General features: G+C 32.1%; 3 protein-coding genes across 7 annotated transcripts; 1 reads left to right on the forward strand and 2 right to left on the reverse strand.

Annotated features, from left to right (window-relative positions):
- Positions 1–1888: 1888 nt before the first annotated feature.
- On the forward strand, positions 1889–3076 carry LOC135129812 (protein lifeguard 4-like). 3 transcript variants are annotated; one of them, XM_064057068.1, is made up of 4 exons: positions 1889–2148; positions 2197–2302; positions 2357–2505; positions 2548–3076. In XM_064057068.1, exons 1-4 carry the CDS (start codon positions 1952–1954, stop codon positions 2789–2791), a joined length of 696 nt encoding a protein of 231 aa, XP_063913138.1. In that variant the 5' UTR covers positions 1889–1951; the 3' UTR covers positions 2792–3076. The 3 variants fall into 3 exon arrangements, with proteins under 3 accessions (XP_063913138.1, XP_063913139.1, XP_063913140.1); XM_064057069.1 differs by having other exon boundaries at positions 2559–2644; XM_064057070.1 differs by having other exon boundaries at positions 2019–2110.
- LOC135129810 (anoctamin-4) lies at positions 2951–25292 on the reverse strand. 3 transcript variants are annotated; one of them, XM_064057064.1, is made up of 17 exons: positions 25149–25292; positions 24515–24894; positions 15305–15641; positions 15188–15256; positions 12269–12337; positions 11804–11964; positions 11580–11748; positions 10858–11090; positions 10649–10809; positions 10366–10598; positions 10152–10316; positions 9900–10103; positions 9605–9851; positions 9344–9549; positions 4257–4429; positions 3946–4199; positions 2951–3892 (listed from the first exon to the last, which is right to left on the reverse strand). In XM_064057064.1, the coding sequence occupies exons 2-17, from the start codon at positions 24883–24885 to the stop codon at positions 3711–3713; spliced, it is 3234 nt and encodes a 1077-aa protein (XP_063913134.1). In that variant the 5' UTR covers positions 24886–24894; positions 25149–25292; the 3' UTR covers positions 2951–3710. The 3 variants fall into 3 exon arrangements, with proteins under 3 accessions (XP_063913134.1, XP_063913133.1, XP_063913135.1); XM_064057063.1 differs by having other exon boundaries at positions 12269–12346; XM_064057065.1 differs by lacking the exon at positions 12269–12337.
- Positions 21912–24375, reverse strand: LOC135129811 (uncharacterized). The gene is made up of 2 exons (XM_064057067.1): positions 22141–24375; positions 21912–22092 (listed from the first exon to the last, which is right to left on the reverse strand). Exon 1 carries the CDS (start codon positions 24244–24246, stop codon positions 22156–22158), a length of 2091 nt encoding a protein of 696 aa, XP_063913137.1. The 5' UTR covers positions 24247–24375; the 3' UTR covers positions 21912–22092; positions 22141–22155.
- Positions 25293–26709: the final 1417 nt, after the last annotated feature.

Raw genomic sequence — 26709 nt, forward strand, 5'->3', positions numbered from 1 at the left:
AGTTGGCTAGATTGACACGGCCTATCTTTGTCTAAAAACATCCGTTTATCCGTAGTTGATTAAGTACGTTATATTGAAATGATTTTGGTTTTTTCTTGGCGCGAAAATTAATTTTTAAATCCGGACACCACATTGTGACTATTTCATCTACATTATTGGTGTGTACAATTGTACAAAGAACTGAAAACCATGAAGATTTCTAAGGGCTATACATGAAAGTAGAATCGTCAGGCAAAAAAAATCAATTTTGGAACATGATAGACAACCCGTAATACAAATAAATATTGTGGTGACCGAATTTGAATCAAATTTTCGCGCTGAAATTAATTAACAGCGACGCGAAATCACATTTGAATAATTTGAATTTGAGAAAAAAAATCAAATCAAACATGGGCAACCAGGTGCACGGTAACGCTTGTTGGATAGTTGGTAGTTAAAGGGTTGGTTATGAGAGGGCGGCATGTTGAAAGCATGGGGAAGATTATTATGCTTTTGTTCGGTGTAGTGGACACATGGTGAAAAGATGCTGTAAGTAGCTAGGTTAAATTAGTTGGTTTGGTAGTTAATAAAAAGGAGGAAGCCTTTGTTTAACGACATTCAATCGTAACACCGATGACGTCACAGTTTTCCCCCAACACGTGTAGCTAATTCTTGCGACTCTTAATCGGAAAAATGCGAGTTTTTGATCGACGCCAACGCGTGGAAATTTGATTCATTGTTGTAAATTCACGGTTTAGTCGTCAACTAGTGCTAACAAAATTTAACAATCAGGATTATTTAAATAAACCACTTGCTAGAAGATTTCATGAAATTCGCTTGGTCAGGATAACAATTCTTTGTTTAATCAGTTATAAATAAGTTTCTGGATGCTAATACGTAAGTGTTACATTATAACATTTCTTAATGTTTCACATAAGATTGCTAATAGTTCATTTACGGCAGTTAAATTAACTAATTCGTACCGTGAACTGGCGGGGGGGGGGGGATTAAAATAAAATTTATTCCCTTAGGCAGTTATCATCGTTATCATTATTACATCACTATGTCCTCACAACGCTAAAGATTGATTACATCACCGAAGCTTATTCCTCGCAAACGTTAAAATTTACCTCATCGAGGCATTTCCTCGCAACGATAAACATTACATCACCGAGACGCTTTTTCCTCGCAACGATGACTGGATATTTTTGTGTTTGTTTATTATGTGTTTTGTTGGGGTAACCAGTTCACGGACTATAAACTCTCAACGTAAATTGTTTTTAAGTAACCAATCACTTGGATCATGACATAATTTGGCATAATGTAAACTCTTTATTTGAATCTTTGATAAAGTGCGGCAAATATTAATCTCATATAAATTTTGTTAGCTTTGCAATTTTTCCACCTCATACTATATTTCTCTATCTCACAATTTTTAACTTCAGTAATTTTCTTTGTTGTATAATTTTAATTGGACGTAAATTTCATGCTCTGCAGTTTTAACCTCACATAATATTTTTATTTGCACAAGTTTATTTCACACCAGAGATCTTTTGTTTTATAAATCTTTGCTAAGTTTTGATGTCCACTTTTAGTCTCACATAAGAATTATTTGTTGTTTAAAATTTCACAAGATTGTATTTTGTCTATTATTTCTTGCGCTCTCGACTCACACAGTGTATGCTTACTTGTATGAAAGAATGTCTTCCCGCCACTTTTCAAAAAAAAAACACAACGTAGGTTTCCATTTTGTTAGACGATCACAGCCAAGGCCAAAGTTTGAATTTTTGAATTTTTCGCGGGCCTTTCAAACCTTTTCAGGTGTCAATTTAAGGCGGGAAGTTTGGGTTATCACAACATTCTATTTTTTTTATATATTTTGTTCTATTACAATAATTTCCTTAGCTATGCAGCTCTTGGGAAGTAAAACAAATGTATGGTGTGAAAATGGTCAAACATTTAAGTAAAGCAAATGAAAAAAATAGTCAAGAAGGCACTCACTAAACGCTACTTCGTATATTGCAACAATGTCACACAAGCTTCAAAATTATACTTCCATATGGAACTCCAGAAAGTATACAGATTACTCGGTATCCAACTGCTTTTCATTATTTTCGTAACCTATGTCTCTGTAAGTGTATCACCCATTAAATATTTCATGCAAGAAAAGTACGTTTTTGTACCATGATTCGAAACCACTACAGACGTTTTTTGCAGTGACTGGCTCCTTTACACAGCTCAGTTCGTGAGTATGTGCTTATCGTTCACTCTTTATATTAAAAGGAACGATAGCCCGAGTAATCTTGTCCTTCTTGCTGCTTTCGTATGTACCTATATTTATTTTTGTTACTTTTTATTACGGTATTGTTAATTTTAGACCATCATTGATGCCTATATTATTAGCGCAACTTTCACCTACTACCCAAAAGTACTGATTCTAACGGCTTTCGTCATTACACTGGTTGGTTTAGGAAGCTTGACTTATTATACACTTCAGATGGACGATTTTTTAACCACAGAACAAGAGTAAGTTACAAAATTAAAATAATGTAACCGCATTGTGCTTAGTTTGTTCGCAGGTCTATGCATTTTCATTTCTGGAGCCCTTCTACAAATCGCATTCCAGTCCACTGTTATTGAAATTTTAGTATCCATATGGGGGATATTTTTGTTTTGTTATTTTATTATTTTTGATACACAAATGATCGTCACAACTTTTTTTCCAGAGGAATATATTCTGGGTACCCTCAACCTGTACATGGATGTCACCATTTTGCACATGCAGATTTTACGCACCTTGGCACACAATTAATCGAATGCAGTGTTTAAACATATTTGTATATATTTGTATATACTATCCCACTAAAATTTGCATGACGTCACGAGTTTGCGAATCCCACTCTAAATGTTTAAATAATGTTTATTTAGTGGTGCTAAAAAGAAGGAATTGAGTCTTAAATGAAACACCAAGTCTTGGAAGCATTTATTCACTTATAAGTACATAAAATTATTAAAATTCATGAGTTAACAATTCGAGTCTAAGCATTACGAAATAAATCGTTCAGCATGAGAAAACAACACTTCACCTAAAATATTCCACAGCCTATATAATATATAAATATTAATAATGAATTTGCAGACGGAAAAACAAATGGAAGATCTACAGTCGTTTGTATTATACTTACTTACTTACTTACGTATTGTTTGTTTACACGTATAAGCAACACTCGAGTATATTCAATTTAACTGGTACTGAGAAACAAAAAATTCGATAATGGACTTAAGTACATTAGACACATTATGAGCAGCTACTGGAAACGTTACAAATGAATTTCGACTTTTTACACCAAAAGCGACTAATGTTATCACAGTATTTTTCGTAATTTCGAGATATAAAAAAAAATAGGAACAACACATAAAATCGATTATCGTAAAAGCATTGCGATTTGTGGATGAAAATGACTTCTAAAACTATTTTCGGAGGGTCAATTTAAAAAAGGCACAACAATCCGGGCCAAAAATGTAAAAACTCTCCTGAATAAAATATCCTTTAAACTATGGGTAAAAAATATTCTGTCTTTAAACCTATTTCCACTTTAAAAATAAATATTTAAGTTTACAGTATTTTCAGATCTCTTGGTTTTGAGTTAGTCTAATGTAAATCTCAGCGAGTATAAATCCAAACCACAACTGCTAAAAATATCACTCAAAAAAGACTAGCAACTAAGGAACTAGATACTCATAGGAGTTTGATCTTGATTATCTTTATTTTCAGGATAACCACTACTATGTACCATTAAATCAAAATCGGTCCCAGCTAACGAATTACTTAGCAACCGGTCCCACTGTTCAGGAGTAGCGGGACACTCACGGAGATTACGTACAACATCATTATGTAAAGTAGGTGATGGATCTGAAATAAGTCAACCATTTTTAAGAAACACCCCAATAATTCAGTATACTTACAAAGATAACCATTCTGTGCCCTGATTGTCTCTTGTTTGATAATAATTTCATTGGTAATGTAAGCTTCGCGCCTTATCCTGTCTTTGAGTTCGCCGGGTATATCCGGTATACACCACTTGATTATAATTATTATGAAAGCTACCACATTTTCAAAAATAACAACAAAGGCCAAACGAGCTGCTAAAATGTGATAGTATGTCGGTGTTCTTGCGTAGGGGGTGTCGGACCAAGGCGGCTCTCGAAAGTCTGGATATCTAAATAAAATAAAAGTATTTTCTAGTAAAACTAGCTTTGGAAGACACGAAAATTACCTGCAGACCACATGGGAATTGTCGGCTCGTGGCAGCGATTCATTCTCGAAATCGCGGGAATCAAAGTACGACAGAGAATAGTTTAAGTAACCGTTTAAACTGTAGTCTTCGCTTACGTATATTCTGTATATGAAACGTGGGATAAATTCGGAAGTGAAGGCAATGATGAAACCCTAAAAAGCGTATTTAAATCATGCTTCTAATATCTGCTAGTATCGAAGGAAAATTCGGAGTACCGCTCCGTCAACTGAACTAGAAAGTAAAACGAGTAGCGAACAAAACTGAAGAAACCTAATAAATTCCCGTTGCAGTTGCTGTTCCCGCTGACGTTGCCAAGTTGCCATTGACAGTAATTTTGATGTTCAGTTTCTTGTTGTCGAAATAAGTCTACACATATTAAGAAAAACAGGCAAAATGTAGCCCCGCCCACCCGCCCTATCTCAATTGTGATGATTTTTTTTATTCGTCGTGAGCCAAGGGGGTGGAGCTTAACTGCAAAATCCTTATTTCTCTACGAGAAATTAAAAACATTAAGAATACACTGTATATTAAGAAAAAAATAATTAGGCCCTACCCATACCCGCCCCGATCTCAATTCTCAAATGTGATGAATTTTTCACTCGTTGTCAGATCGAGGGGCGGGGTTTAATTGCAAGTTCGATATTTGTCTACAAGAATTTACCATTCTAAACATGTGTTAAGTTTCTTGTTCTGAAAAGACAACTACGTATATTAAGAAAAAAGGTACAATTTACCTTTTTCCTTTTTGTATTAATATGTGTAGACTTCTTTTCACAACATGAAACTTAAAACATGTTTAAAATGGTAAATTTGTATAAGGAAATATCGATTTTGCAATTAGGCTCCGCTCCATATTTACAAAATACATATTTCCTTGCAAAAATGTACCATTTTAACCATGTTTTCAGTTTCTTGTTGTGAAAAGATGGCTATTTATATTAAGGGGGAAAAAAAGGCAAAATATATGCCCCGCCCACACGCCCTATCTCAATTCTGATTATTTTTTCATTCATCGTAAGCCGAATATTTTAGAAATAAATGTGAAAAATTTTGTTTCTCTCATCTTGGAAGGTGGGCATTCACTTTCCCCATAATTTAACAATGTGATTTTTCGATTTTACTTTTTTCGTTTTTACAGTTTTTCGAATTCTCCTGTCCCTGATTTTTTATTTCTCCAGTATTCTGATTTCAATTTTTTGAGTTTCCACTTTAATTGTGCGATTTTTTAATTTTTTGTTACTTCATCTTTGAGGTTTGCAATTTCGAGATCCTCAATTTTTCTATTTTTGAATTTCTCGGTTTTTCAATTTCTCGTTTTGCATTTTTTTTGAAATTTCTAATTTAAAATTTTGTTTTTGCAATTTTATTTCCAGTTTTAAATTCTTGAATTTTTAGATTAACTCTTTCTAAATTTATTACTTTTGGATTTTTCGATTTTTCGGTGTTTCATTTTTCGTCTTTTCAGTTGTTTGATTTTCGATTTTTTATTTTAGATGTTTCCATTTTCGAAAGAACACATCGAAAACACAAGAGCAATCAAAATATACTTGTTTTTTCTTTGTCCAAAATTTAAAAATTCAAAAACAAGGACTTGAGTATTTAAAAGATAAAAATTGAAAACTAGAAAAACTGCAAATCAAAAAATTCAAGACATGAAAATTTGAATTATCGTTTAATTCAAATAAAGAAAAATTAAAATATGTATCTACAAATTGAAAAATCGAAAAATCCAGGAAACGAAAAATTGCGGAGCGAAAAACTGAAGGAACGAAAATTTGCATGATCGAAAACTTGTAAAATCGAAAAACGTAAAACTGAATAATTCTAAATCGGAAAATTGTAAACACTTAAAACAAATTCGAAAATTTGCAATTTAAAAACATGCTCAGTCAACACAGTATAAATAAACGCAATGAAAATTAAATATAGAAATTGAAAAATCCAAAAACCGTAAAATCGCTAAAATTTCAGTTGTAATAAATTTGTTCTTTTTGTTCACAATTTAAAAATTTGAATCTGGGAAAATGAAACAGTAAAAAATTGAGAACTTGAAAAATTTAAGAGCTAAATTAAAAATATAAAAATCTAAAAATTGAAAACTAGAAAAACTACAAATAGAAAAAATGAAGACATGAAAAATTGAAAAATCGATTAAAAATTAAAGTATCTAAAAATTGAAAAATTCGGGAACTGAAACATCGAAAAACTGCAAATCAAAAATGTGGGAGACTGAGAAAAATTAAAAATTGAAAACTAGAAGACCTGAAATCGGAAAATTGTAAAATCGAAAAATTGGAAATACAAAAATATCCAAATTGAAAATTTGAAAATCGAAAAATTAAAAATCGGGAAACTGGAAAATCCAAAAAAGAATAACCGAAAAATTAAAGCATCAAGAAATTGAAAAATCGAGTTAACTGCAAAATCGAAAAATTGTAAATTAGAATATTCAAAAAATCAAATGCTGGTAAATCGGAAATTTAAAATTGAAAACTCAAAAAATTGCAAATCGAAACTTCAAAAAATTGTCAAAGAGAAGCCCCACCCATCCGTCTCGATCTCAATCGTGATGAATTTTTCATTCGTTGTCAGACTGAGGGGCGGAGCGTAATTGCAAAATCGCTATTTTCCTGTACAAATTTATCATTTTAAATATGTTTTAAGTTTCTTGTTGTGAAAAAATGACTACACATATTAAGAAAAAAAAAGCAAAATGTAGCCCCGCCCACCCGCCCTATCTCAATTGTAATGATTTTTTTTATTCGTCGTGGGCCAAGGGGGTAGAGCTTAACTGCAAAATCCTTATTTCTAGGAAGTCTAGTAATCGAGTCCATCGGCCGAATTGCCACTTTCATATTTTCTCGACGTGTCATGATCTCTAAAGTATGAAAAAAGTGGTCTTCCGTTTCTGTCTGTCTGTCTGTCTGTCTGTCTGGTAGCTGTATCCATTTTTATTAGACAAGTAATCTTTGAATGTACTGGACCGATTGTTGTCACATTTTATATGTTTATTAGGAATATCAAGGGACAACACGATACTGAAAAACAAGTTTTTAATTCCTTTTAAAAAAATAAGCATTTTGCAGTTAAGCTTGGTTCACGGCGAATAAAAAATCACAATTGAGATAGGGTGGGTGGGGGGGCTTACCATGTTTTAAGTTTCTTGTTGGGAAAAGATAGCTATTTATTATTAAGAAAAAAAAGACAAAATATAAACCCCGCCCACCCGCCCTATTTCTACTCTGATGATTTTTTTAATTATAAAATCCTTATTTTTCTACGAGAAATTACCATGTGACAGCGGCGGTTTGTTCTATGAGGCAGATGAGGCAATGCCTCAGCAGTGAATTTGCGCTGTATTAATATTTTTATTAATTCTGACCGATATATTCCTGAACAAAAATTTGTTTTTAACATTTTAGAAATAAATGTGAAAAATTTTGTTTCTCTCATCTTGGAAGGTGGTAAACTGATTTTTCAATTTTACTTTTTTCGTTTATACAGTTTTTCGAATTTTCCTTTCCCTGATTTTTTATTTTTTATTTTTCTAGTATTCTGATTTCAATTTTTTGAGTTTCCACTTTAATTGTGCGATTTTTTAATTTTTCGTTACTTCATCTTTGATATTTTTAATTTCTAGATCTCTCAATTTTTCTATTTTTGAATTGTTCGGTTTTTCAATTTCTCGTTTTGCAGTGTTTTTAAATTTCTAATTTAAAATTTTGTTTTTGCAATTTTATTTCCAGTTTTAAATTCTTGAATTTTTAGATTCTTCACTTTTTAGATTAACTCTTTCTAAATTTATTACTTTTAGATTTTTCAATTTTTCGGTGTTTTATTTTTCGTCGTTTCAGTTATCTGATTTTCGATTTTTTATTTTGATGTTTCCATTTTTCGAAAGAACACATCGAAAACACAAGAGCAACATAAAAAAACTTGGTTTTTCTTTATCCAAAATTTAAAAATTCAAAAACGAGAACTTGATTATTTAAAAGCAAAAAATTGAAAACTAGAAAAACTGCAAATCAAAAAATTGAAGACATGAAAATTTGAATAATCGTTTAATTCAAATAAAAATAAAATAAAATATCTACAAATGGAAAAATCGAAAAATCCAGGAAACGAAAACTGCGGAGCGAAAAACTGAAGGAACGAAAATTTGCATGATCGAAAAATTGAAAACTAGAAAACTTGAAAGCGAAAAATTGTAAAATCAAAAAACGTAAAACTGAATAACGCAGTGAAAATTAAATATAGAAATTGAAAAATCCAAAAACTGTCAAATCGTGAAAATTTCAGTTGTAATAAATTTGTTCTTTTTGTTCACAATTTAAAAATTAGAATCTGGGAAAATGAAACAGTAAAAAATTGAGAACTTGAAAAATTTAAGAGCCAAATTAAAAATAAAAAAATCTAAAAATTGAAAACTAGAAAAACTACAAATAGAAAAAATGAAGACATGAAAAATTGAAAAATCGATTAAAAATTAAAGTATCTAAAAATTGAAAAATTCGGGAACTGAAACATCGAAAAACCGCAAATCAAAAATGTGGGAAACTGAGAAAAATTAAAAACTGAAAACTAGAAGACCTGAAATCGGAAAATTGTAATATCGAAAAATTGGAAAAACAAAAATATCCAAATTGAAAATTTGAAAATCGAAAAATTAAAAATCGGGAAACCGGAAAATCCAAAAAAGAATAACCGAAAAATTAAAGCATCAAGAAATTGAAAAATCGAGTTGACTGCAAAATCGAAAAATTGTAAATTAAAATATTCAAAAAATCAAATGTTGGTAAATCGGAAATTTAAAATTGAAAACAAAAAATTGCAAATCGAAACTTCACAAGGCAAAACGTAAGCCCGCCCACCCGCCCTATCTCAATTGTGATGATTTTTTTATTCGTCGTGAGCCAAGGGGGCGGAGCTTAATTGCAAAAACCGCAAAATCCTCGACAACGGCGTGCCAACTTTCAGCGACAAGTTAACAGCGAACGGCAACGTCAACCGCAATACTTTTGCGTATGAAAAAAAAATCTTTATAATAAATTATCGCAATTACTTACATTTGTAACAACTGACAGCTTTCCAATAGAGTCCAAAATCCTGTACCACACCCCTATGTCCCTGACCCTCTGACTAACGGGTCGTCTATAAAACGTTATAAGCTTCCTGGCATCCAGACGCATTTCCAGGACGTTATTCAAAAGAGCAAAAAACGGCGCCAATGGAAAAGCTGCCACGAAAATGGTGACAAAACCGTACTGCAGTACTACAATTATAACCAATCAGGCAAAAGTTTGATATTTCAAAAAAAAAACACCCACCCATTTCCAGATACTCTGGAAACAAACTTCTCGGCCCCCACTCCACCAATTTATAATCCTTCAACCACTGCGGCCGCTCTCCTTTACAAGAGCGATCTTTGGTAAGTCCAGTCTTAACTTTGATGGTGTTCAACCATTTAAAAAACAACGGAAACAACATTTCGAGGATGGTATTCATGGCTTGCTTTCCGACCATGATAATAGCGAGTTGGATACAAAGCTCCAATAAACAACCACCAGGACCACACTACATTACAATTTTACATACAAAAAAATAAAAAAAATAACTAAATACCTCCTCTTGTCGAAAACCAAACAATTTTTCATAATCTTTGGGCGAACCAATGAACTTCCCCTTGAAAAACGCTATATAAAAAATCGAAGCGTAATAATTCACGAACTGTAGCAAATATATCTTGAGAGTCAACGAGTCGTCGAATTCCGTCTGCGTTCGGAGAAGCTCGAACTCAGTTAAATACTCAGCCACGTAATTATAGAACTGCAAAATCAGTTTTAATAACATAAATTCACCCAAACCCACACTTACCCAATTGAATATCACAATAAAAAATAAATTAATGCAGGCCGCTGTAGCCGTTGTGAACAAAATCGCCTGACTGTTGTCAACGGTATCTGAGTAGACCCTCAACGAGAAAAGCACTGACATTCGATAAACGACAATAGCGACGACTGTCGCTAGGGCCATTGTAACCTAAAATCGAGCATGAATATCGCCCTTAACACCACTGTGACGAACGCACCATTAACATCACCACTGAGAAACTAAAAATTGTTATGGGAACCCTCAACCTCCAAAACGGGACGTGTGGTTCTGGTAGATTAGTCACTACGTTAACTTCCTGTCTTTTAACGTGGGCAAGTCGGGCTAAATATTGTGGTCGTGGGTGCTCCTCCTGAATATCGAAACCCGTCAAGTCCCATCGATGGGTGATTTCCGCTGAATAACGCTTCCATAGTTCCAGAAAAAGGACCGCTTCAAGATTATTTATTTAATTTGTCAAACTAAAGTGGTGGTTTTCTTACCCCAAAAAGACATAAACACTGCGAAAAAAACTGTCGCTGCATTGTCGAAAAGATAAGTAATTCTTGCGTGGGTGCAAGTCTCTGTTAGGTCCCAGTAGTTACACCAGTGGTTGCATAAAGGGCACATTTTTATTGTGTTGTTGGAGTTGCAAATGTCTTCACTGTGTTACAATAATTATTTTTGGTTATGAGATAAAAAAAAAACTTACCTTGGTTTATTGTTGTAGAGTGTGACGCATGAATAAACGAAACATAAAAAGCCTACGATGGCGGCTGGTAGTAACATATGGGTGTAAAAACCCAACCAGGCAAAATATAGCCCGATTTTTACCCCAAAGTAGTCTTTGACGTAGTCCAGCGGTTGGTAACGGTACCATTTTCTTATTGCCGTCCACTCGTTGTACAAAAGGTAGCGCAGGGACCCTGGTTGTTTTAAGTCGCCCTTACAACATTAAATTAGCAAATTAGAAATTTTCAAAATGTGAAAATTTAAACTTCAAATTTACGATTTGACATTTGTCATACCAACCGCGGTAAAATTCCCCAAAATTAAACCATGTCTTATGACTAGAGAGCGGATTTCTGTCGGGCTAGACAAGGCCAAACTCGGTACGGCTCGTACGGGATGGGAATTCATTGCTGTTACCGGCTGCACTTCGTTTATTTGAGATTAGAATAACGCTGCTTCGTTGCACTCTGCTGTTAATTCCAGTTCTCATTTACTTAGCCGTTTGATTAATAAATCGTTAATTGTATTTATGGAATCAAATGACAATTAAATTCTGTGATTACCTATCACCCGCTACTGAGTCCCGGCGTTGCAGCGCGTCCCCACCTATATCGTGACGTAGCCCGACAGAAATCCGCTGTCTACTTATGACACTTGTTTTTTAATATACAGCGTGATCAACTATTACTGTTTCAAGCTTACATCGTGCAGTGGATACGCAGCACTGTAGACACTCTCATTCAAAAGCTTCTCTATCCCGAACGAAAAATCGTCATGTTCCTTATCGCTGTACTTCTTACGGTCGAGAATGAACTGAACAATCCTCGAGTGTATAGCGGGAGTGAAAAAACAAGGCGAATCTACGTCAAACCTGGAAAAACTCTCTTTCGAACCCATATTTAACGAAACTTTCGCAACTAACATACAAATATTCTCTATCGCGGCTGTAGACAGCCGTAAAGCGTTGGTTCTTCTCTGGAAATTTCTCAGTGTCTACTATGACGTACGATTTGAGCTTATCCCATTGGCTGGTTATCTCTTCAACGAGAAAATTTGTTTTTGACTGTACTTGCTGAAAGGCTGGCATCTGCAATGATAAACTAATCACAATTAAGTGTCGACTTTTTATTTAGTTGTGTTTGTCTAGTGTTTTTGATGAACCCATTTCAAGAGTTAGTATAGGTAAACCTGTAATAAGAGTATGTCTTAAAGTATTTTTAGTAGCCCCAGTTAGTGACACAAAAAATTGAAAATTTAAAGCACCGCTTTACTTTTTACAACGTTATTTTTAAAAAATAAATAAGTGCAAGGATACATATTTGTATCAGTTTTGCAAAAATTCGAAGTAAAAAGTATGCGTTTTGTCAACATTTCAAAAATCCTTCAAATACCTGAGCGATAAAAGCCGGGGTGTTATATAAACGATTCTGACGGAATTCTCGGGGTAACTTACACAATTCCTGTAGCAACAGAATAGTAAAAACAAACAAAGAGATATACATATATTAAAAAATAAACAAAAAAAAAGTAAAATCAAATCATTTGCAGATCTTAATTGTATACGTCATTCTTTTCAAAACTAAACTCAGAGCTCTATACTACGGTGAGAACAATGACCGGTGTACTCTTTTGAATACATTAAAAGGAATCCTGACGGTGTCGTAGTGTAAAAAAAATTGGTCTAAAGAGTTTAGACAGTACTTCCCTCGCTGTCGGAAACTTGACGACTGCATGCAAATTGTGTTTTTTTTCTCATTACATTTTTGTAGTGGGAATTTAAAAAAAAAATGCGATGACGTCATCAACATTTTTGCAAGGACACGTATATCAGTTGGGATAGATGTAGTGTAATACTAAGAATAAAATTATTATATTTTCTCAAATTTTCGGGAAAATGAATTGGGTCGTTTTGAATATTGATTTGTAATAATCAATAAAATAACGAAACAATTTACTCACGTATACGTATCAGAGGCAACTGAAAATCGTGTATGTATAAACATTCTTAATTTAAGATGACAAGCGTAACAGCATACGTGAGAGTCAAACAGAGAAACTGTAAACAAAACGACCATCGGTTTTATTGCTTCGACTTCCGCTTATTATATAAAACATTGGGTTTTATTTTAATTCTTGACGGTGAAATTCACAATTGGTTGATTATAAACATGTCTATTCCACATTCGCGGAACCAAGTGAGCGCATAAAACAAATGCAGGTCTGTAATGTTAAAGTCGATGTAAATAAGCGTGCTACCCTTATGTTTCAACCGAGTTTTTCCTTTAACAAATTTTGTGTCTACCAAATTGGGTTGGTTGGGGTGTAATACTAATAATAAGTGTTGCCTTTAATTTAATCAATAAAATAAATTGACTTCATTAATTTTTTTGAACCACCTCTTAAGAAAATCTAAAAAATATGAATGGAATGATAAATCACAAGTACAAACTCATCATATTTTTTGCATTTTAGATAGGATTTATTCAGCAAAATTTAAGGGTGACGTCATCAATTTTTTAGGAGGGATGAACAAATACATTTTGAACAAAAGTTTACCATGCTTATAATAACTTTAAAATATTCCCAAGATTTCAAAGCATTCGGTTTTGTAATTCCTGATTAAATCGATAAAATAAATTCACGCCTTCATTAATTTTTTTGAGTCACCCTGCATATGCAAATCCAAAAATATGAATGGAATGATAAATCACAAGTACAGACTCATCATATTTTGTACATTTTAGATACGATTTATTCGGCAAACTTTTGAGCTGACGTCATCAGTTTTTTGTAGAAGATAACCAAATATATTTTGACTAAAAATTTATTATGCTCTTTATAACCTTAAAACATCTGCAAGATTTCAAAGCATTCGGTTTTGTAGTTCCTGATTAAAACAAAATAAAATAAATTTACGCATTCATAAATTTTTTTGAGTCACCCTGTATATGCAAATCGAAAAAATTTGAATGGAATGATAAATCACAAGAAGAGACTCACTATATTTTGTTCATTTTTAGATAGGATTTATTCAGCAAAATTTTGTGGTGACGTCATAATTTTTTTAGGGGGGACGACCAAATACGTTTTGATCAAAAATTTACCATGCTTATGATAATTTTAGAATATCTTCAAGATTTCGAAGCATTCGGTTTTGTAGTTCCTGAGTAAATCAGTAAAATAAATTTACGCTTTCATTTATTTTCTTGAATCACCCTGTATATGCAAATCCAAAAAATATGAATGGAGTGATAGATCACAAGTACAGACTGATCATATTTTGTACATTTTAGATATGATTTATTCGGCAAATTTTCGAGCTGACGTCATCAAGTTTTTGGAGGGGATAAGCAAATATATTTTGACTAAACATTTATTATGCTCTTTATCACCTTAAAACATGTGCAAGATGTCAGAGCATTCCGTTTTGTAGTTCCTGATTAAATCAATAAAATATATTTACGCATTCATTAATTTTTTTGAGTCACTCTGTATATGCAAATCCAAAAAATATGAACGGAGTGATAAATGACAAGTACAGGCTCATCATATTTTGTACATTTTAGATATGATTTATTCCACAAACTTTTGAGCTGACGTCATCAAGTTTTTGGAGGGGATAAGCAAATATTTTTTGACTAAAGATTTATGATGCTCTTTATAGCCTTAAAACATCTGCAACATTTCAAAGCATTCTGGTTAGCAGATTAAAAATTAAATTTCAAAATGTTGTTTTATAATTTTGATTTTTTTTCCAAAAATCTGGACGTTTCGGGTGAAAAGTCGATTCAGAGTTGTAAACTACATGTGTAGGACTATGTTATTTTATACAATTGAAAACCCATTTACTATGTACAATTTTGAAATGACGTCATCGCATTAGTGGTGGGGATGATTAGACAAATTTTGGTTAGCGTTTTACCATCTACATGATATTCTTAATATAAGTAGAAAATTTCACAACAATCGGTCGAGTACTTTCGGAGATTATCTGTCTAATAAAAATCCGGGACGGCAGACGGACGGACAGACGGACAGACGGACAGACAGACGGAAATGGGAGACCTATTTCTTCGTCTTCTAGGGGTCATGAAAGATCGAGAAAACGTAGAAGTAGAGAGTCGGCCGACGGACTCGATTACAATACTTCCTTTGCTTACGCTCGGGAAGTAAAAATACAAACATCACTAAACCCGGATTCCTTTTAATAATTTCTACAACAGTAAAATTATATTACCGTCTCTGCAGCAACTTTGCAACATCTAATGTAATACTTTTTTCATTACAAAAGTTATTATGTTAATATTTACCTTTCTCATCGGCATCCGCAGCTTCAATATTTCTCCGTACCTCCTCAGCACTTCCTTTGGTGCGTGTATCTAAAACCCCACACATTACTCCAATCCCGCTCGACCCGCAAAACCCACCTTAACGAAGTTCAACCCGTTGCTCTCCTGGGGTACATATTCCAGTTCGAGTCCGTCTGCGACCAAATTCGCCTCAAAAACCTTCCTCTTCTGGTACGCTGCTTCCGTAATGGCGTCATCCTCGAAAGCGTCCCATACCAGCACAAAATCCACAGACCTCATGCCGTCTTCAAAATAAATCGTGGGTATTCGACAGCCGGGGCTCTCGCTTTTTCGGTTTCCGCTCGCTTTATGACTAGATTCGTTGTGGTTTGGTTGAGTTTCACATTCTTGAGATTCGATCGAACTCTCTGGTATGACGATTCGGGGTTTGGTTTTTGGCCGACTATCGGAGTCTCTGTGCATAAACTTTGTGGTAATTTTAATTTGATAACTGAATTTAATTAACTAAGTGGTCTCAGAAGGGGAAAAATAATGAATTTGAGAGATCAATTAGGGGTTTTAGGTTGCACAAAAATTATCGTGATGGGTATCCGCACGCATGGGATAAATTATGACGAGAAATTACTTAGTTTACACTATAAAAATAAACATATGAAATAATGTTTTGAGCACATTTGGTGGTTAACGCGTCTGGCTGGTATATCGATTGTGTATCGACTAAACAATGAGTTCTTAACTACGATATAGCGACTCTTAAATCGCAACTATTAAAAACAATTCCATTTTATCAATTTAGAATGAGCTATTTATGTCGACATTGTTACGAAAAGAGACTTCCACGTTGGTCACAATTTACTAATTTCAACAGTTATATTTAATTCGTTTTTAACTACTCACGTTACAAGCTATTTAGATTGATTTTTAACAAACAAGCACATGTTACTTTAGCTTATTAAAGTAAAATTAAATGATCCAAGATTATTGAATCGGAACAACCTTCACATTAAAATCGTTAAAATGTGGGAAAACTCCGTCTAATAAACTAGATGTGCAAAAAATTAGCAGTCACTAATAAAATATGGAAAGTGGTAAAAAGTCCCACGTAATAAAAAAAATGTCTTTGTGTAAAATTGTTCGACTTTTTTTTAGTTTTTGTACCAACTTATTAACATTTAAGTGGTGCCAATCAAATCCAAATCTTATTTCGGCTTCTCTTCAAGGTCGTATAAATTTTAAAATGGTTATCAAATGTTTTTTAATGATCCTAAACAGAGTTATTCATTTGATATTTTTTTTAAATCGAAGTTATCCAATTCTGAGAACCCTCATAATGATTAGCGGCTTTTACTTTTTGAACGCCTTTTTTTAGCGAGACTCAATAATTCGGCAACAATTTGATTCAAAAGTTGCAAGGAAAAAAGTGTTACAAATATATGTAGTGAATTTGACACACTCTGTATTTAATAATACTGTAATATTATTCAAGTTATAACAAATGTTCAATTTTTTTATAAAATTAAAAGGGGAAGAATAAGCTGAATAAGTTTTTGGGGAAACAAAAAATATACTATAAATATTGAACATTGCATAGGCAACCAACAATACCCGTATACGTCAAAAACCAACAATGACAAAAATTCTGATTTTAGAAGATTTTTTTTGGTAACGTCAATAAATTGTTGGTGGGGATGATCAGATAAATTTTGGTTAGCGTTTTACCAACTACGTGATATCCCTAAAATACATATATGTAAAATTTTACAAGAATCAGTCTAGAAGTTCCGTATGCCTGTCTGTTGGCAATTTTATTAGACAATCTCCGAAACCACTAGACTGATTGTTGTCAAATTTTAGGAATATAACACAAAGTCCAAGCCATTCCTATTTGTCCATTTAACTAAACTAGATAAAATTACGTGAGTAGTTTGAGTCAGTGCGTTTTATTAAAAAAAATACAAAAATTTCAAATTCTTAACATCTAGAAGAATTTGGCAACATTTTAACTTCACCAAGTTTCATTTTTCCACTAAAGCCTGAAAAATCACAATCAAGCAAAAATTTACACTAAAGAGTGAACAGGACTGTAGATTATAAAACGTTAATCAAAATTTGCCCGATCAACCTATTTAAATTTTATAAAATAACACGCTTCTGTAGATGTGGTTTATTATTCCGCCCACACTTTTTACTTTAGAGGTCTAATTTTTGGAAAAAAAAACAGATTATAAAACAAAATTAGAAACCATAAAACTCACTACTCTGAAATCTTACAAAAGTTTTAATAATCGTCAACATGGTAAATCACTAAACAAAGCTGTTGTTTTAATAATTTGTAAAACTCTTGACGGTGACTGATGTTTTTTTTTTAATTTGAAAAAATCTTGGGTTCCTTGGTACTACACGTACTACACGATAAGTATTCATAATACACACATAAAATTTGACTACAATCGCTCCAGTAGTTTCTGAGATTATCTGTTAAGCAAAAATCAGGACAGACGGCAAGCAGACAGACGAAAACTAGAGACCCATTTTCGTACTTTAGGGATCATGAAAGGTAGAGAAAACATGAAAGTAGCCAGTCAAGTAAAAATCGAAAAATTGAAAAATCCAGAAGTTGAAAAATTCCCAAAATTAAAATGTTGAAAAATTGAGAAATCGAAAACTTGGAAAATCGATAAATATAAAATTTTAAAAATCGAAAAATTGAAAAATCCCAAAATTGACATATCGAAAAATTGAAAAATAGAAGAAAAATTGAAAAATCAAAAACCTGAAAAATGGAAAAACTGGGAAATCGAAAAATTGAAGAAACGAAAACTTAAAAAATCCAGAAATCTAAAAATTGAAAAAATTTAAAAATCGAAAAACCAGGATGGTCGAAACATCAAAAAATCCCAAAATGAAAAAATGTAAACTTTAAAAAATCCAAAAATTGACAAATGGAACAAAAATTGAACAATCAAAAAATTCACAAATCCCAAAACTGAAAAATCAGAAATTGGGAAATTGAAAAATCAAGAACCAAAACATAGAACCTTGAAAAAATGAAAAATTGAAGACTGAAAAACTGAGAAATCTAAAACTTGAAAAATCGAAAAATCAAAAAATTTTTAAGATCCAATAACCGAAATGGTCAAGATATCGGAACGTCAAAAATCACAAAATCGAAAAATGTAAAATTTAAAAAATTCAAAAATTGACAAATGGAACAAAAATTGAACAATCAAAAAATTCACAAATCCCAAAACTGAAAAATCAGAAATTGGGAAATCGAAAAATCAAAAACCAAAAAATCGAAACTTGAAGAAAATGAAAAATTGAAGAATTTGAAAAACTAAGAAATCGAAAACTTGAAAAATCGAAAAATCGAAATTTTTTTAAAATCCAAAAAACCGAAATGGACAAGATATCGGAACCTCAAAAAATCACAAAATCGAAAAATGTAAAATTTAAAAAAAAAACTGAAAAATCCCAAAACTGAAATATAAAAAATTGAAAAATGGAACAAAAGTTGAAGAATAAAAAAATTGAAAAATCCCAAAACTGAAAACTCGGAAAATTCGGAAATCGAAAAATATAATGAAAACCAAAAAATCGAAAGTTTAAAAAGATGAAAAATTGGAAATCAAAACCTGAAAAATGGAAAAACTGGAAAATCGAAAACTTGAAATATCGAGAAATCGAAAAGTCGAAAAAATTTTAAAATCGAAAAACCGAGATGGTCAAGATATCAAGAAATCCTAAAATGGAAAAACGGAAAATTTAAAAAAATCGAAAAATTTAAAAATCCCAAAACTGAAATATCAAAAATTGAAAAATGGAACAAAAATTGAAGAATCAAAAAATTGAAAAATCCCAAAACTGAAAAATCGAAAAATTCGGAAATCGAAAAGTGAAAAACCAAAAAATCCAAAGTTTCAAAAGATGAAAAATTGGAAATCGAAAACCTGAAAAATCGAAAAACTGGGAAATCGAAAACTTGAAAAATCGAGAAATCCAAAAATCGAAAAACCGAAATGGTCAAGATATCGAAACATCAAAAAACCCCAAAATGGAAAAATGGACAATTTTAAAAAATCGAAAAATTGAAAAATCCCAAAACTGAAAAATCGAAAAATTGAGAAATCCAAAACTTAAAAACCAAAAAATCGAAAGATTAAAAAAAAGAAAAATTGGAAATCAAAAACCTGAAAAATCGAAAAACTGAAAAATCCTAAAACTGAAAAATCGGAAAATTGTAAATCGAAAAATGAAAAACCAAAAAAATCGAAAGTTTAAAAAAATGAAAAATTAGAAATCAAAAACTCGAAAAATTGATAAATCCCAAAACTGAAAAATCGAAAAGTTGGGAAATCGAGAAATGAAAAACGAAAAAATCAAAAGTTAAACAATGAAAAATTGGAAATCAAAAACCTTTAAAATGGAAAAACTGGGAAATCGAAAAATTGAAGAACTGAAAAACTGCGAAATCAAAAACTCGAAAAATCGAGAGATCTAAAAATCGAAAGTTTAAAAAGATGAAAAATTGGAAATCGAAAATTTGAAAAATCGAAAAACTGAGAAATCGAAAACTTGAAATATCGAAAATTTGGGAAATCGAAAAATATAATGAAAAGCCAAAAAATCGAAAGTTTAAAAAATGAAAAATCTAAAAACTGGGAAATCGAAAGATTGAAAAATTTGAAAAACTGAGAAATTCAAAAAATTGAAAAATAAAGAAATCTAAAAATCGAAAAGTCGAAAAATATTTAAAATCGAAAAACCGAAATAGTCAAGATATCGAACCATCAAAAAATCCCAAAATCAAAAAATATAAAATTTACAAAAACCGAAAAAATTAAAAAAAAACTGAAATATCTAAAAATTTAAAAACGAAAGAAAAATTGAAAAATCAAAAAATTGAAAAATCCCAAAACTGAAAAATCGAAAAATTCGGAAATCGAAAAATGAAAACCAAAAATCCAAAGTTTCAAAAGATGAAAAATTGGAAATCAAAAACCTGAAAAATCGAAAAACTGGGAAATCGAAAACTTGAAAAATCGAGAAATCCAAAAATCGAAAAACCGAAATTGTCAAGATATCGAAACATCAAAAAATCCCAAAATGGAAAAATGGACAATTTTAAAAAATCGAAAAATTGAAAAACCCCGAAACTGAAATATCGAAAAATTGAAAAATGTAAGAAATATTGAACAATCCCAAAACTGAAAAGCCGAAAAACTGAGAAATCCAAAACTTAAAAATCAAAAAATCGAAAAATTAAAAAACTGAAAAATTGGAAATCAAAAACCTTAAAAATCGAAAAATTGAAAAATTGGAAAATTCAGAAATCGAAAAATGAAAAACCAAAAAATCTAAAGTTTAAAAACATGAAAAGTTGGAAATCAAAAACCTGAAAAATAGAAACACTGGGAAATCGAAATCTTGAAAAATCGAGAAATCCAAAAATCGAAAAAAATTTAAAAATCGAAAAACCGAGATGGTCAACATATCGAAACGTCAAAAAATCCCAAAATCGAAAAATGTAAAATTTAACAAATCCAAAAATTGAAAAATGGAAAAAAATTAAAAATCAAAAAATTGAAAAATTCTAAAACTGAAAAATCGGAAAATTGGAAATCGAAAAATGAAAAACCAAAAAATCCAAAGTTTAAAAAGATGAAAAATAGGAAATCAAAAACTTGAAAAATCGAAAAACTGGGAAATCGAAAACATGAAAAATCTAAAAATCGAAAAGTCTAAAAAATTTAAAAATCGAAGTCTAAAAAATTTAAAAATCGAAAAACCGAGATGGTCAAGACATCGAAACGTTAAAAAATTCCAAAATGGAACATTTTTTTAAAATCCCATAACAGAAATATCGAAAAATTGAAGAATCAATAAACTGAAAAATCCCAAAACTGAAAAATCGAAAAATTGAGAAATCCAAAACTTAAAAACCAAAACATCGAAAGTTTTTGAAAAACTGGAAACCAAAAACCTCAAAAATCGAAAAATTGAAAAATTCCAAAATTGAAAAATCGAAAATTTGGGAAATTGAAAAATGAAAAACCAAAAAAAAAGAAAAATTGAAAACCAAAAACTCGAAAAATTGAAAAACCTCAAAATGAAAGAACAATTGAAAAATCCCAAAACTGAAAAATCGAAAAGTTAGGAAGTCGAGAAATGAACAACGAAAAAATCAAAAATTTAACAATGAAAAATTGGAAATCAAAAACCTTTAAAATGGAAAAACTGAGAAATCGAAAATTGTAAAATCGAGAAACTAAGATAAAAATTCCAAACGGATTCATAAATTACAAGTTCAAGACTATATTACTTTTTAACATTTAAATAACTTTATTCGACAAAATTATAAGATGATTTCAAAGCATTTGATTTTGCAATTTTAAAGTTAAATAGCAAAATGTAACACAATTTTGATTTTTTTTTCCGAAAATCTGGATGCCTAAGATAAACACTCATCACGGATTCATAAACCACAAATATATTCGTTTACCTACCGAAGTATCTGAAAATAATTACCGTTATAAATAAACGGCAAATAATAATTTTTATAATCTCTTTAATTGAATTGGAAATGCTATTCTCACATTATTTTACCTCTAGTCAATGTATTCAGGTCCACGTCACTAAAAATCTAGTACATAATTTATTGTTGGCAAAAGTGATAACTGACACAACCTTAATTTTTATATTATATATTTATCATTATAAAACAGTACATAGAAAAATCAAACAAAATAACAAAAAAATAAAATATTCCATAACTTTCTGCATCTTCACGACCGATAACCTTCAAATAAACTTCATTTCTCCCTCAACGACAAAACCCTCGACTTAATTCCTCCAGTGGCCACTACAGACCACAATTATTTTTGATCCACTTTAAAGCCGACAATCTAAAAACGCAACGCTGCTACAAAAACCCCAAATTCCCATCAACTTACCAAACATCAACAAACTCATTTATATTCAAAATCGCAATTTCTGTTATTCCTCTGACAAAAATCCCTTATTACCAAATCGTTGAAATTCGGCGTACGCAACATAAGCTCTTTCTCCAGCGAACACATCACAAAAGCATCCGTGCTCCGACATTCCCGCGCTTTTTTAAACGCATCCTTCACTTTCGCCAAAGTCGTAAAACACCGATCAGGTTCACAAGTGATCATAGGCATGGTACAAATAATTTTCAACAGTTTGAACGTTTCAGGGAACGCATTAGTCAGTTTATTTTTATACATGTATTGCAACAGGATTATTGCACCTTCAATTTTTGATAATTCGGTTCGGTTGTATATGGTTAGAAGTTCGTTTTTTAAAGTTTCTATGGACAATTTGTGGAGGGTTGTAATTTCTGCGACTTCAGATTTAGGAAAAAATACTTCATATTTTGCGAAAAAACTACTTTGGACGAGAGCGGCCAATGAAAGGTGGCCAATATTACTGAAGCGATCTTCAACACAGTTGATAATTATGCTACAAATTGATTTAGCCATTTCGGTGCGCTTTTTCTCACAATTAACTAATTGTGTCGTAATTATTTCGTCAGTGGTTTCTTGTTTTACTCGCGTTAGATCTATTTCATCAATCGTGATTTCTTCTTTAATAGCGACATTTTCTGTACGTTGTCGCTTAGTTGGTGTAGGTGAATTATCACCAACTTGATTTTTAAGATCAATACTACATTCCACAGACTTCATATGGCCTTTAAAAATATCCAGATACTGAAGTACTTTCATCCCACTAAACCCTTCATGATACAACAATTGGTTAAACAACCTATCACAATTAGGAAATACTTTATTGAAAAAATCCAACCAAAAAATGAAATTTGAATCACTCAACAAACTGCTCAAAGCTACAGCTTTGGCGACGATTGGGCGTTCCGTTTCCACTTGAATAATATTATTAAGACATTCATTTATACTATCTTTGTGTAAGGAAACTATGAACACAGTTTGTGTATCAAAGTTCCATTTTATTTTAGTCCCTCTTAGATGTCGCTTCTCTGCGGCTTTATCAAGCTGCGCTATGTATTTCTGGTGTGAAAAAAATTTCGCAAAAGTTGCTAAATTGGCAAAGAAAATTTTCACTTCTTTGAAAGTGGAAGCTGCTCTCTGAATAATCAAATCAAGCTTGTGAGAATAGCTGTGAATGAACTTTGCACATGCGTACTGAGTTGTTATTTTTTCGTGCTCAATTCTGTGTGCGCAGGTCAGGCTTAAACCGTCGTGACTGTACGAAATTAATTTGTTAGGTGTGTCATCAATGTCCAAGTTTTCAAGTTCTTGTAAAATAACACTGGAGAGCTCTTCTGGTTTTTTTACAAATTTCAAAAAACGTTCAAATATTTGGCCACTTAGTTCGTATCTAATTATAAAAACTAAGTCCAAAGAACCTGAATTTGTAGCTTCATTGAATTCCACTGACACATAATCAGTTTGTTGAATTTCCTTGTGGATGAGATCCACACAAACCCTATAAACCGACTCCAACAACTCATCACATATTGTTTCTTTAGAAGCTACATAAAAAGAACTTTCACTTATAATTCTTTCCATTTTTGTTTTAAAATTTGTGTCAATTTCATCTTTAACACAATTGATTAGTTTGTTTAAAATGTAGCGATGTTCATGGACTCTCTCATTGTGATTTATAACCATAGCTGCCCACTCCTTGCTTCTGTCTTTGATATTACTTCCAATTAAAGCGTAACCCAGACTATTTTCCATGTGTTTTTTACTACGTTGGTGCTTCTCGACTTGTATTTTTAACTCTTCAAAGTTTGCAATACCAACACTAACGCCGTCGATCCAAGGCCCCGAACGGGTTTTATCCGTCACTAAACAAATGTAGCAAAAAAGGGCTTTTCTGTCGGGACAACCGCACAACCACTTTGACAATTTGTAAAATTCTGTGTTAAATGCTTGTGTCGTGTTTACGAGATTGAAACCCGGACGATGGGGGCCCACTTTTTTCAACTTGATTTTAGTTCCTTCACTCAGCGGTTTGCTTTCAACTATAAACTTAATGTAACTCACTGAATTCATGTTTGTTTTGTGCGACGAAACATTTTTTAGGTTAGGACAGTTGACAAAAGTCAACTGTCACATATGTCAACGATAATTGACGCGGAAAATTTGAAATCAAAGATACAATCGACGATTTGACTTACGAAATGCATTATTCAATTATGATACTCCACACGACACATTGAGCAAACATTAACTAATTACCTGATTACATGCTAAAAATAGACACAATAAACGATCATGCTCAGGTGAAAAGTAAACAAGTAATTTTTAACGTTCTACCCACCTTTCAGTATACATTTCTGAGTCCAAGTTATCGCCGCTTTTGTACAGACTCACGATTGACATGGCAGCCATGTCCTGATTGTCTTCGGAATTCTGTTTGGGTGCTTTAGGTCGTAAGCGCGGTTTCGGCTCTCCATTTTCCCCTTCGTAGTAGCTGAGTATATAGGGGTGGTACATAAATCGGTCGTTTTCCAGACTGTCTCCATGCCTCAGCGTCGCTAGTCTCTTCGTGTGAAATTTATTCGTTTGTGCGTTTGGTGGTGATAAATCTGATAACTCGTGTGAACCTGCTTGTTGTAGTAATGGTACAGACATGGAAGTGTTGATTGTGGGATTACCGGCTGCATTTTCTTTGGTTTTGTCTAGTGGCATCACAATGATCTGCAACAACAATTTCACAACTGTTTAGAGATCCACATGTTTTATTTTTCTTGGATTTGTGAGTCAGACGTCTTAAGACGTCATTTAGTGAAAGCTTGAGTTATTACTGTGATAACGACAATTATAAGTGTAAATAAACCGGAACGTAACGATAAATAAGCGTTGGGACTAATTTTTTTGCTCTATATTTAACTCCCACGAGTCGTATTTTTGGATTTTTGGAAAATTTATGGATTTCGTGGGGACATACTTACCTCTAAACTACAAATGGTTATTCTAGTATGGATTTCTAAATAATATATCACATGATCACATTCATTCTTCTCAAATAATTTTTTTTACTGCATTTCACTGAACACGGTTTTCCACAGTCACTTCTTGTGGTAGTTCTAATGTCCGCACATAGATTATTTAACACGTGTAGAATAGTAGTTCTTTCGTTACAGTGCTTGGTTATTTTTCTTTTGTACAGGTGACCATTCATTAAATTTCAATTCAAATAGTAAACATTTTGTTAAACTTTGTATTATAATTTATACATTACAATATTGTGTATTTAACTAAACTGCACTATAGATAAATCTTTCAAAAACGTTTTGAAATTTAAAATTTTATTTGTTTGCATAATTTTATGAGCCCTATTTATTTTAAACCAATACAAATTGTAATTTCTGTCTATACTATAACGTCGTCTATTTGTCTTTGGTGGAAATTTATGATTATAGAGAAATAAATCTTCAAAACTATAAATTAGATTAAACCAAAATTTGTTTCTTCATCTCCTCCAAAAAATATATGACGTCATCTAAATGTACAAAGTAGGTCCCTTATTTATCTCCCCAAAAAATATTGTATCACAATTTTTAAAAATAACCCTCCTTCCGTCGCCACCTGTGCTCGCCACAGTATATCCCATTTTATGACGAATCTGAAAAGTTCCAATGTACTCCACTGAACCGCTTCTTGGGAAGAAATGCCGTCACTTCCAAGTGGCGCCTCAGTCGTAAAATTTCCAAAATTATGTCCTCTGCAGAAAATTCATAGTAAAATTTACCATTTTAGAAATGTTTTAAGTTTCTTGTTAACGAAATAAGTCTGCACATACTAAGAAAAACAGGTAAAATGAAGCCCCGCCCACCCACCCTGTCTCAAATTGTGATGATTTTTTTATTCGTCGTGAGCGTTGTGGCACGGAGCTTAACTGCAAAATCCTTATTTCTCTACGCGAAATTAAGAACATGTTTTTGATTATCGTGTTGTTCAAAGAATACATTATGTATATTAAGAAAAAATAACGCCGTAGATTAGGCCCCACCCGTACCCGCCCCGATCTCAATTCTCAATTGTGATGAATTTTTCATTCGTTGTCAGATCGAGGGGCGGGGCTTAATTGCAAGTTCGATATTTGTCTACAAGAATTTACCATTCTAAACATGTTTTAAGTCTTTTGTTCTGTAAAGACAACTACGTATTTTAACAAAAAAGGTAAAACATATGCCCCGCCCACCCGCCCCATTTCAATTGTGATGATTTTTTTATAATCGTCGAGAACCAAACGAACGGAATTTAAATGCAAAATTCGTATTATTTCTCTCTCTACAAGAAATTACCAGGTTGTTTTGAGTATCGTATTATTCACAGGATACTATGTATATTAAGAAAAAATTAAAACCAAAGATTAAGCCCTACCCACCCATAACTGTCCTAATCTAAATAGTATATATTTTACCTTTTTTGTTAAAATACGTAGTTGTCTTTTTTCTTAATATACATAGTATTCTTAGAACAACACAATGCTCAAAAACATGTTTTTAA

This window comes from Zophobas morio, unplaced genomic scaffold (assembly GCF_036711695.1).
Source record: "Zophobas morio isolate AGI-343-1 ecotype UQ-CSIRO unplaced genomic scaffold, CSIRO_AGI_Zmor_V1 ptg000017l, whole genome shotgun sequence".
Lineage (NCBI taxonomy): Eukaryota > Metazoa > Arthropoda > Insecta > Coleoptera > Tenebrionidae > Zophobas > Zophobas morio.

Coding starts and splice junctions, on each gene's coding strand:
- LOC135129812 (XM_064057068.1), top strand. CDS start 1,952: ATGAAAAAAATAGTCAAGAAGGCACTCACTAAACGCTACTTCGTATAT. Junction 2,303..2,356: donor TTGTCCTTCTTGCTGCTTTC/GTATGTACCTAT, acceptor TGTTAATTTTAG/ACCATCATTGATGCCTATAT. Junction 2,506..2,547: donor TTTTTAACCACAGAACAAGA/GTAAGTTACAAA, acceptor CATTGTGCTTAG/TTTGTTCGCAGGTCTATGCA.
- LOC135129811 (XM_064057067.1), bottom strand. CDS start 24,246: ATGAATTCAGTGAGTTACATTAAGTTTATAGTTGAAAGCAAACCGCTG.
- LOC135129810 (XM_064057063.1), bottom strand. CDS start 24,885: ATGCCACTAGACAAAACCAAAGAAAATGCAGCCGGTAATCCCACAATC. Junction 10,599..10,648: donor AGTGTTTATGTCTTTTTGGG/GTAAGAAAACCA, acceptor ATAATCTTGAAG/CGGTCCTTTTTCTGGAACTA. Junction 4,200..4,256: donor AATTCCCATGTGGTCTGCAG/GTAATTTTCGTG, acceptor TATTTTATTTAG/ATATCCAGACTTTCGAGAGC.